At 36.1% G+C, this 11,207-nt stretch overlaps 1 protein-coding gene across 1 annotated transcript; it reads left to right on the forward strand.

The window, feature by feature from the left end:
• Positions 1-3,094: 3,094 nt before the first annotated feature.
• LOC133035446 (uncharacterized) lies at positions 3,095-9,584 on the forward strand. The gene is made up of 2 exons (XM_061111303.1): positions 3,095-3,514; positions 9,356-9,584. The coding sequence occupies exons 1-2, from the start codon at positions 3,152-3,154 to the stop codon at positions 9,410-9,412; spliced, it is 420 nt and encodes a 139-aa protein (XP_060967286.1). The 5' UTR covers positions 3,095-3,151; the 3' UTR covers positions 9,413-9,584.
• The last annotated feature ends 1,623 nt before the right edge of the window (positions 9,585-11,207 follow it).

Below are 11,207 nucleotides of genomic sequence, written 5' to 3' on the forward strand. Positions count from 1 at the left end.
GCAACCTGGATGAAAGTGGGGGTTTGGGATCGCTTATATACGACCTAAGGAAGCTTTTTAACGTGGTATAAAGGGCGGAAGTCGTCGTTTTAAGATTCGCCATTTTTGAAGCTTCAAAGGTGCGGCTTAGTTACGGACTCGAATTCGAACGTGTTTAAGCTTGTTCTTGGGTCAAGGGAGGTTATATTTGAGTGCATGGGACCCTAAGGATTGTCTTTGACATAAGAAAACGAAGCTTTGACTCCATTAAAGACGGTACACCGCCAACGAAGAAGACAATCCCGATCTGCCTTCTCGGACCACTTTTCTTGATCGTTTTGAGGTCCTGAGCACTGTGGAGAGCTTCCCCAATCGAAAGGACGCTTCAAGAGCAATCGGAGACAAAGTTACACTTTACCGGCGACGAAACCGACAAGAGCGCCGGCGACCGCGTTCTGACCGTTTCTGAGGTGTTTTTCTTAGATATTTTTATATATTTTGATTCCTTATTTTATTATAAGGTGCTTGGTGAAGTTTCATAATTTTCTGAATTTATTTGGAATTATTGTGATTTTTTTAGTATAATTCGTAGATTAATTATGAAAAATACTTAGGGTGCTCAGAAAAATCTAAATTTATTTTATATGATGGGCTATGATATATAAACTTTTATAAAATTGGTAGATTAAATTTTCAGGCGATTATGTATTTTTCATGAATTATTGATGTTATTTCTTATTTTAATTATGAAAAATATCTAGGTTGCTTAGAAAATTCAAAGAAAATTATTTATGACTTAGTACAGATTATAAATTGTGTTAGAAGATTTAGATTTAGTTTTTAATCAATTTTGGTATTTTTCATGAATTTACTTAATTAATGCTTAAGTTAATTATGAAAAATGGATAAGTGTTGTTAAAATAGTAAAATGTATTTTTGTAATACCATTTATTGCCTATGATATCAAAGGGAATAGGTTTTGTTATTTATTAGTTGTTGTAGGTATTTATTATAATTATTGGTGATTAATTAACTATTTATTTGGACTTTAATAAGAATAAATAGTATTTTAGTAAATTTTACGTAAAAATGTGTTGTATGAATTCATGTTTTACGTTAAGAATGTTTGTTTAAGTCCATGAAATATGTTTGTGTGAATCAAAATAATAAATGCTTATGTATGGTGTGTCATGCAAGTGAAATGGACCTATGTGTTACGTATTTTTACGTAAGTTTCTGTATGAGTTTAGAGATTCATACTTGAATGTATTTTGAGTGTATTGTTGTATTAATGAATGTTTAGGATCTTGTTCTCAACAAGGAAATTCGTTGAGGTGCTCGAGCTAGCAAGTGTGGTCTTAGCAACTGAGGTAAGAAGAGTGGACATCTGTACAGAGGGTGTATGTTATGCATACAACTTGGGTTGGTTTGTTATTTAATTTGATTGTGTTGTGATTTCCTTATATTTTGTGAGCATCGTTAGCATGAGAATAATATTAGGGTCTTGCTGCTTGTGTGAGCATAACACTTGCTGGTTATAACATTATCATGGGTGAGTACAACTTATGGTAATTAATTACCCTGTTGGATGCCAAGTGTGAGAATAACACAAGGCAGGGTAGGTGCCTCATGTCTGATCAACATGAGAGAATAGTTGATTATCGTATGTGAGTATAATGTGCGGTATGAGACTTGATGTGTGCATGTGAGAACAACATGCGTTGTGGATATATTTATGGAATGTGAATTACTGTTGATTAATATTAAAGAGTAAATTATGTCAAGTAACTAGTTAGGAGGGTTATGTCCTATATAGCTCTTCTTACTGGGCGTTAGCTCACGGGTACTCTGTGTGCAGGTAAGGGTAAGGCTAAGCAGTGAGATTGAAGAGCTCGAGGCATGGACCGCATGTTAGGGGGGCTGACACAGCATTTTGCTTTTAATGTTTTTTTAACTGCTAAACATTTTGGAACTAGTATTTTGACTTAACTAGTTCTTATTTAAGTTTACAGTACTAAAAGTATTTTGTTTTAAACAATGAGATCTCATGCTTGGATATTTTTCAATAAAGAAGTATTTGATTGTCTTTATCTTATTAAATTGTTTTATACGGACTATCCTATGTGACATCTCGGGAAATTGGGGTGTTACAATATGGTATCAGAGCAATACGGTCCTAAAGAATGTGGTTAGCCCTAACATGTAAAGTTCACAGCCATGAGACGAGCTCGACTCACTGTACTGTAAGTGGTTATTACTTATAATTTAGTTGCCTTAAATTTCTGCAAGCGAGAGGGTAACATTATTTTCATGTAAAATTGATGATCAAAATGATCTTGATGTGTTTTGGTTTGTGTGGTTCAGGAGTTTAGAAATGCCTCCTAAAAGGTTAGTTAGAGTGGGTCGAGGTCGAGGCCAAGGCCAAGGCCGAGATGATGGAGGGATCAATGAACCACCTCAAGCACCACAGGGATGGGAAGAGCGCATTGCCGCACTAGAAGGAATCATTCATAGGCAGGATGAAGAACTTCGTCAGCTGAGACGTCAACCGGAGCCACCAGTCCAAATAAGGCAGGATGCAGAAAATAGAGACCCACCAGCTGCAGTGGTATATCCTGCTACAGAGGCTAGACATGAGTTGTTAGCAGAGAGATTTCGAAAACAACACCCACCTGAATTTGAGGGAGGCATAGACCCGGTAGTGGCTGAGGAGTGGATAAGTCGCATAGAAAGCATTTTGCAGATGCTAAGGGTCGATGGGAATGACCGAGTGAAGTGTGCATCTTACATGCTGAGAAAAGATGCTCGTATCTGGTGGGAGGTGGTGGAACAAACAAAGGATGTGGATACCATGAACTGGGATGATTTCAAAAGGGTCTTTAATGAGAAGTATTATAACTCAGCAGTTCTAGCAGCAAAGGTCGATGAATTTACTGGGTTAGTCCAAGGGAGTCTTACTGTGACTGAGTATGCACAAAAATTTGATAGATTGGCAAAATTCGCTCCAGATCTAGTACCTACTGATAGAGTGCGAGCGCATAGATTTGTGGAAGGCCTGAAACCAATGGTTGCTCGAGATGTGGAAATTGTGTCAAGGGGTCAATCAGCTATGCTCAAGTTGTCGAAATGGCTCTTACGGCGGAGCGGAGTGAAAACAAAATTTGGAAGGAAAATGCTGCCAGGAGAGAATCTAAGAAAGGTGGAGCCAATTCTAATGACCACAAGAAACGGGGACAGGACCAGTCCGGGCAGCCAAGTCAAGACAAGAGGTACAAAAGTGATAACGACCAACGATTTAATGGCAGCAGTGGGCGAAACACTCCAGAATGCCCTAAATGTACCAAACGTCATCTCGGCGAGTGTCGCGCAAAAGCATGCTACAAATGTGGAAAAGAAGGACACATCAAACGCAATTGCCCACTGTAGGGACAGACTGGGAACAGAGCAGAACCCAAGAAAGATGACAAGTATGTTCCAGCCAGAGTTTTTGCCATCACTCAAGCAGAAGCTGAGGCCAGTCCTTCGGTTGTATCAGGTAAGATTCCTATGGCCAACACCACTTGTAAAGTTTTGTTTGATTCTGGTGCAACTCATTCCTTTATTGCTAGCACAATTGTTAATCATATAAATGCACCGAGTGAATTATTTACTGTGGGGTTTGGGACCATGTTACCATCTGGGGAGGTTGTAATCTCTAGAAATTGGCTTAGGGGTATACCTGTCAGGATAGATGGTAGAGAATTATTTGTAGACCTGATTGTATTAGATTTATTTGATTTTGATGTAATCTTGGGCATGGATTTTCTTACCAAATATGGAGCATCAATTGACTGCAAGCAAAAGAAAGTTGTTTTCACACCAGAAGATGGAGAGACATTCGAGTTCAGGGGGGTAGGAAAGAAACCTCGCACCCCTATTATTTCGGCAATGAAGGCTGGGCAACTATTGCAGCGTGGGTGCTTAGGGTATCTAGTTAATGTGGTTAATGACACCAAGAAAATTGAAAGAAAGCCGGAGGAAACACGGGTAGTTGCTGAGTTTCTTGATGTATTTCCAGAGGAGTTACCCGGGTTACCACCACACAGAGAAATCGAATTTGTGATAGAATTAGTGCCCGGGACGGCACCAGTTTCCCGCGCACCATATAGAATGGCACCATCTGAATTGAAAGAACTCAAAATACAGTTAGAAGAATTGCTTAAGTTAGGGTTTATCAGACCTAGCTACTCTCCGTGGGGCGCACCAGTTCTATTTGTTAAAAAGAAAGACGGTACTATGAGAACTGAACAAGGTGACTATAAAGAATCGGTACCCATTACCGAGGATTGACGACTTGTTTGACCAGCTTCAAGGGAAAAAGGTGTTTTCTAAGATTGATCTTCGTTCAAGATATCATCAGCTAAGAATCAAAAATGAAGATATACCGAAGACAGCCTTCAGAACGAGATACGGGCATTATGAGTTCATGGTGATGTCATTTGGACTTACAAATGCCCCAACAACTTTTATGGACCTCATGAACCGAGTCTTCAAGGAATATCTGGATCAGTTTGTCATTGTATTCATAGATGATATATTGATTTATTCTAAGACAGAGGAGGAACATGAGGAGCACTTACGCTTGACCTTCCAGCGACTGAGAGAACATCAATTGTATGCCAAGTACAAAAAATGTGAGTTCTGGTTGTCCGAGGTTGCATTTTTGGGCCACATTGTCACTAACGGGGGAATAAAAGTAGATTCTGCCAAGGTTGGTGCAGTGAAAGAATGGCCTAGACCAAAGACCGCCTCAGAGGTTCGAAGCTTTTTCAGTTTAGCAGGTTATTATAGAAGGTTTGTTGAGGGGTTCTCAAAGATAGCCACACCCTTAACAGAATTAACTAGGAAGAATTTAAAATTTTCCTGGTCAGACAAGTGTGAGCAAAGCTTCCAAGAGTTGAAGAATAGACTTATCTCAGCACCAATCCTCAGTTTACCAACAGAAGAGGGACAATTTGCGGTATATTGTGATGCATCTAAACAAGGGTTGGGTTGTGTTCTAATGCAAGAAGGGAAGGTAATTGCTTACGCTTCAAGGCAATTGAAAGAATACGAACAGAGATACCCGACACATGACCTAGAGTTAGCTGCAGTGGTTTTTGCACTAAAAATTTGGCGTCATTATCTCTATGGAGTGAAATGTGAAATCTACACCGATCATAAGAGTTTAAAGTACTTTTTCACCCAGAGGGAGTTAAACATGAGGCAGAGGAGATGGTTGGAGCTAGTCAAAGACTACGACTGCGAGATAATGTACCATCCCGGTAAAGCCAATGTGGTAGCGGATGCACTCAGCCGTAGAGGTCCCGGACTAATTTCAACTTTACAAGGAGTATCAAGGGAATTAGTGGAAGACATGGAACGAGCTGGTATAGAGTTTATTACAGGGCAACTTGCAAAGGTCACACTTCAATCCACTTTGTTAGAAAGAATTAAGGAGGGGCAGACGACAGATCAAAAGCTCAGTGAACTAAAGCAAGAAATTTTGAATAGTAACGCCAAAGATTATGAAATATCAGACACGGGATTAATTCGGTTCAAGGGACGAATTTATGTGCCCGATAATGATGAGCTCAAGAAGGGGATATTGGTAGAAGCTCATACTACACCTTATTCAGTTCATCCCGCGACCACTAAAATGTACCATGACCTAAAAGCATTGTATTGGTGGGCTGGTATGAAAAAGGATGTAGTTCAATTTGTGGCCAAATGCTTAACATGTAAACAAGTCAAAGGAGAGCATCAAAGACCAGCGGGATTATTACAACCACTGAAGCTCCCTGATTGGAAGTGGGAAGAGATTTCCATGGATTTTGTGACTGGATTACCTAAGACTACAAAGCAACATGACGGCATTTGGGTAGTCGTCGATAGGTATACAAACTCTGCCCATTTTCTACCAGTACGCATGACTTACTCCATGGACCATTTTGCTGAACTTTATGTGAATGAGATTGTGAGATTACATGGGGCACCGTATTCTATTGTTTGTGATCGAGATGCTCGGTTCACTTCATCTTTTTGGGAAAGCTTACAGAGAGCAATGGGAACTCGATTGAAGTTCAGTACTGCATATCATCCAAAGACAGATGGTCAGACTGAGAGAACAAATCAGATCTTGGAAGATATGTTGAGGGCATGTGTGATAGATTTCCAAGGATCATGGAGCAAATTCTTGCCTTTGATAGAATTTTCTTACAACAACAGCTATCAGTCTACTATCGGGGTAGCACCCTATGAGATGTTGTATGGATGAAAATGCAGGTCTCCACTGCATTGGGATGAGTTGGGAGAGAACAAACTCCTAGGGCCAGATGCAGTTCAGCACACCAACGAAGCTATTCAGAAGATCAGGACTAGAATGATCACCGCTCAGAGGAGATAGAAATCTTATGCAGACCTAAAGCGGAGGGACATTGAGTTCGAAGTGGGTGAACGTGTGTTTCTTCGAGTGATACCACGAAAAGGACTCTCGGTGAAGAGATTTGGTAAGAGAGGGAAACTAAGTCCTAGATATGTTGGTCCATTTCAGATATTGGATAGAGTGGGCAGTGTAGCTTATAGAATAGCTTTACCGCCATCATTATCTAGGGTGCACAATGTATTTCATGTATCTCAACTCCGGAAATATGTGTCAGACCCATCGCATGTTTTGAGCTATGAAACTCTGGGTTTGCAGGAAGATTTGTCCTACAATGAACGTCCGGTAAAGATTCTTGATCAAAAGGATAGGATTTTGAGAAATAAGACAATTACCCTGGTGAAAGTCCTATGGAGAAACAGTGTGGTTGAGGAAGCTACTTGGGAGCTAGAGTCTGATATGCGAGAACAATATCTAGAATTATTTGAGTAAAATTTCGGGACGAAATTTTCTTTTAGAGGGGGATAATTATAATATCCGCTAACTCCGAAAGGGTATTTTTGTAATTTTATTTAGCTGAGAGTATTTTTATTATGTTACATATTTATGGATTTAAATATGTATGGGATTATTTTTATGATGATATAATATTTAATTTTATTGGCATGTACATAATGCCTAATAGATATATATGTCTGGATATTATTATATGGGTATATTATTATTATTATTATTATTAACGTATTATTATTATTATTATTATTATTATTATACGTATTATTATTATTATCATTATTATTATTATTATTATTATTATTATTATTATTATTATTATTATTATTATTATTATTATCAATATTATTACTATTATTATGGTTACTGTATATGCATATACGAACTTATATACACACACGAACCGAACGCCTATTTTGGTGGAATGGAAATCGCTCCACTTCGGTTCAATGCGATATTTTGCTTGGGTTTAAACACGATAGAAATTAGGTTTTAAGCTCTATTTTCGTACACCCAAAACAGAGAACCAACGAGAGAGAGAGAGAGCACGTATACAGCTGATACGATACCGAAAATTTTCGTTTCTTCAAGCGGAGCGCAACCTGGGTGAAAGTGGGGGTTTGGGATCGCTTATATACGACCTAAGGAAGCTTTTTAACGTGGTATAAGGGGCGGAAGTCGTCGTTTTAAGATTCGCCATTTTTGAAGCTTCAAAGGTGCGGCTTAGTTACGGACTTGAATTCAAACGTGTGTAAGCTTGTTCTTGGGTCAAGGGAGGTTATATTTGAGTCCATGGAACCCTAAGGATTGTTTTTGACGTAAGAAAACGAAGCTTTAACGTCCAAAACGAAAATCCAACATTTTGACTCCATTAAAGACGGTACACCGCAAACGAAGAAGATGACCCCGATCTGCCTTCTCAGACCACTTTTCTTGATTGTTTTGAGGTCCTGAGCACTGTGGAGAGCTTCCCCAATCGAAAGGACGCCTCAAGAGCAATCGGAGACAAAGTTACACTTTACCGGCGACGAAACCGACGAGAACGCCGGCGACCGTGTTCTGACCGTTTCTGAGGTGTTTTTCTTAGATATTTTTGTATATTTTGATTCCTTATTTTATTCTAAGGTGCTTGGTGAAGTTTCATAATTTTCTGAATTTATTTGGAATTATTGTGATTTTTTTAGTATAATTCATAGATTAATTATGAAAAATACTTAGGGTGCTCAGAAAAATCTAAATTTTTTTTATATGATGGGCTATGATATATAAACTGTTATAAAATTGGTAGATTGAATTTTTCAGGCGATTATGTATTTTTCATGAATTATTGATGTTATTTCTTATTTTAATTATGAAAAATACCTAGGTTGCTTAGAAAATTCAAAGAAAATTATTTATGACTTAGTACAGATTATAAACTGTGTTAGAAGATTTAGATTTGGTTTTTAATCAATTTTGGTATTTTTCATGAATTTACTTAATTAATGCTTAAGTTAATTATGAAAAATGAATAAGTGTTGTTAAAATAGTAAAATGTATTTTTGTAATACCATTTATTGCCTATGATATCAAAAGGAATAGGTTTTGTTATTTATTAGTTGCTGTAGGTATTTATTATAATTATTGGTGATTAATTAACTATTTATTTGGACTTTAATAAGAATAAATAGTATTTTAGTAAATTTTACGTAAAAATGTGTTGTATGAATTCATGTTTTACGTTAAGAATGTTTGTTTAAGTCCATGCAATATGTTTGTGTGAATCAAAATAATAAATGCTTATGTATGGTGTGTCATGCAAGTGAAATGGACCTATGTGTTACGTATTTTTACGTAAGTTTCTGTATGAGTTTAGAGATTCATACTTGAATGTATTTTGAGTGTATTGTTGTATTAATGAATGTTTAGGATCTTGTTCTCAACAAGGAAATTCGTTGAGGTGCTCGAGCTAGCAAGTGTGGTCTTAGCAACTGAGGTAAGAAGAGTGGACATCTGTACAGAGGGTGTATGTTATGCATACAACTTGGGTTGGTTTGTTATTTAATTTGATTGTGTTGTGATTTCCTTATATTTTGTGAGCATCGTTAGCATGAGAATAATATTAGGGTCTTGCTGCTTGTGTGAGCATAACACTTGCAGGTTATAACATTATCATGGGTGAGTACAACTTATGGTAATTAATTGTCCTGTTGGATGCCAAGTGTGAGAATAACACAAGGCAGGGTAGGTACCTCATGTCTGATCAACATGAGAGAATAGTTGATTATCGTATGTGAGTATAATGTGCGGTATGAGACTTGATGTGTGCATGTGAGAACAACATGCGTTGTGGATATATTTATGGAATGTGAATTACTGTTGATTAATATTAAAGAGTAAATTATGTCAAGTAACTAGTTAGGAGGGTTATGTCCTACATAGCTCTTCTTACTGGGCGTTAGCTCACGGGTACTCTGTGTGCAGGTAAGGGTAAGGCTAAGCAGTGAGATTGAAGAGCTCGAGGCGTGGACCGCATGTTAGGGGGGCTGACACAGCATTTTGCTTTTAATGTTTTTTTAACTGCTAAACATTTTGGAACTATTATTTTGACTTAACTAGTTATTATTTAAGTTTACAGTACTAAAAGTATTTTGTTTTAAACAATGAGATCTCATGCTTGGATATTTTTCAATAAAGAAGTATTTGATTGTCTTTATCTTATTAAATTATTTTATACGGACTATCCTATGTGACATCTCGGAAAATCGGGGTGTTACAAAACTCGTATTCCATACTAACATACAGTTTGAATTCATTGATAGAAGATGGATATTAATCACTTGTGAAAGTGTAACTGTATTGTATTTTGGAAATAGAAATATAAAATCTCTATTTGGAATCTAAAATTTAAAGTCAAAGACTTGAATTTGTACCAAATATAATGAGTAATTCTTCTTTCTTGGACCACCACTACTAATTTAACTCTAAGTCTGATTTGCCTAATGTAAGCATATACAAGTAGGAGATTCTAAGATTGAGAATTTATATCATTTCAGGATAGAATGTCGGGAATATAACCATATGCGTCATTTAATTTCTTAAGAGAAAATTGAATGACATTGTATGATTTATAAACCATTTATCCAATGATATATTATCGAACTAATTCGAAATGAATAAGCTAAGAGGAATAAGGATAATTTCGAATTTAAATAAGAATCCAACGATGCTCCGATTAGCGAGAGTCAAAGTTATTCTTATTTATATAATCTTTTTGTTTCATATTGTAAATACTAGTCTAAGGTGTCATCAATTGATGAACAGCTAGATGTTGCATTTACAATATTTATCTATCGAGATCTAACACTATTATGTTTGTCTAATGGGTGACAATCTATTAGGAATTTGTCCCATTAGAACAACAAAGCAAGTTAGACCAACAATGAAAATTCAAAATTAAACTACAATTAATAATAGAAAATAACATTGTTCAATATAAATTCACACACAATTTAAAAATTATTAAACATATAGCAAGTAGGAATGACAAGCGAAAATACCACAACATACAATTCTAAATAATTTCCAAGGTCTTCAACAAACTGATATCAGTGTCCCGTTTGGGCGAGAGTCAAAGATACAATCCATTGAATAGAGTTGTCAGGTCATCTAAAATGATAAACATTCTAGCAACCTTTTATTCGATCAAGATCAGAATCCAGCGTTGCCCCGTTTAGGCGAGAGTCAAGGCCATTCTATCTTATGAGCTTCCACCATTGTTTCATACTTTTGCAAGTCTATTAAAGTCGCCACCATTAGGGTGATCCATACTAAAATAAACACTTACAAATAATACTCATCTTTCGAGATTCTATGGCGCTAACCTGTTAATGAACGTTCCTCCATTAGGGAGGATCACTCACTAAAACAATAACGATGTAAAACCAACAATGGAGATCGAATGTCCTAATAATAAAGCTCACTATTTAAAATGTATTTTCTTCTAATATTTATTTTAATCAATTTATTTTAAATATATATTTATTTAATTAAAATTTATAATTTAGAATGAAAAATTCTAAATATAAATTTTAATTTAATATTTATACATTATACTTAGATGGATATGAAAATAAAATGAATTATTTCCATCTTAGTAATAATTTCCAATAAATATTTAGAAAATTATTCAATTTAAGTTGTTTCAAAATTAATTTACAAATCAAAATTTAATTTTCTATAAACATATATTGCATTTCGAATAATTAAAGTATATAAGAATACAATTTTCGAAAAAAACTTTAAAATAAAATAAAGTAAATCCTGAAAAAAATTA

The sequence above is a fragment of the Cannabis sativa genome, chromosome 3 (genome assembly GCF_029168945.1).
Source record: "Cannabis sativa cultivar Pink pepper isolate KNU-18-1 chromosome 3, ASM2916894v1, whole genome shotgun sequence".
NCBI lineage: Eukaryota > Viridiplantae > Streptophyta > Magnoliopsida > Rosales > Cannabaceae > Cannabis > Cannabis sativa.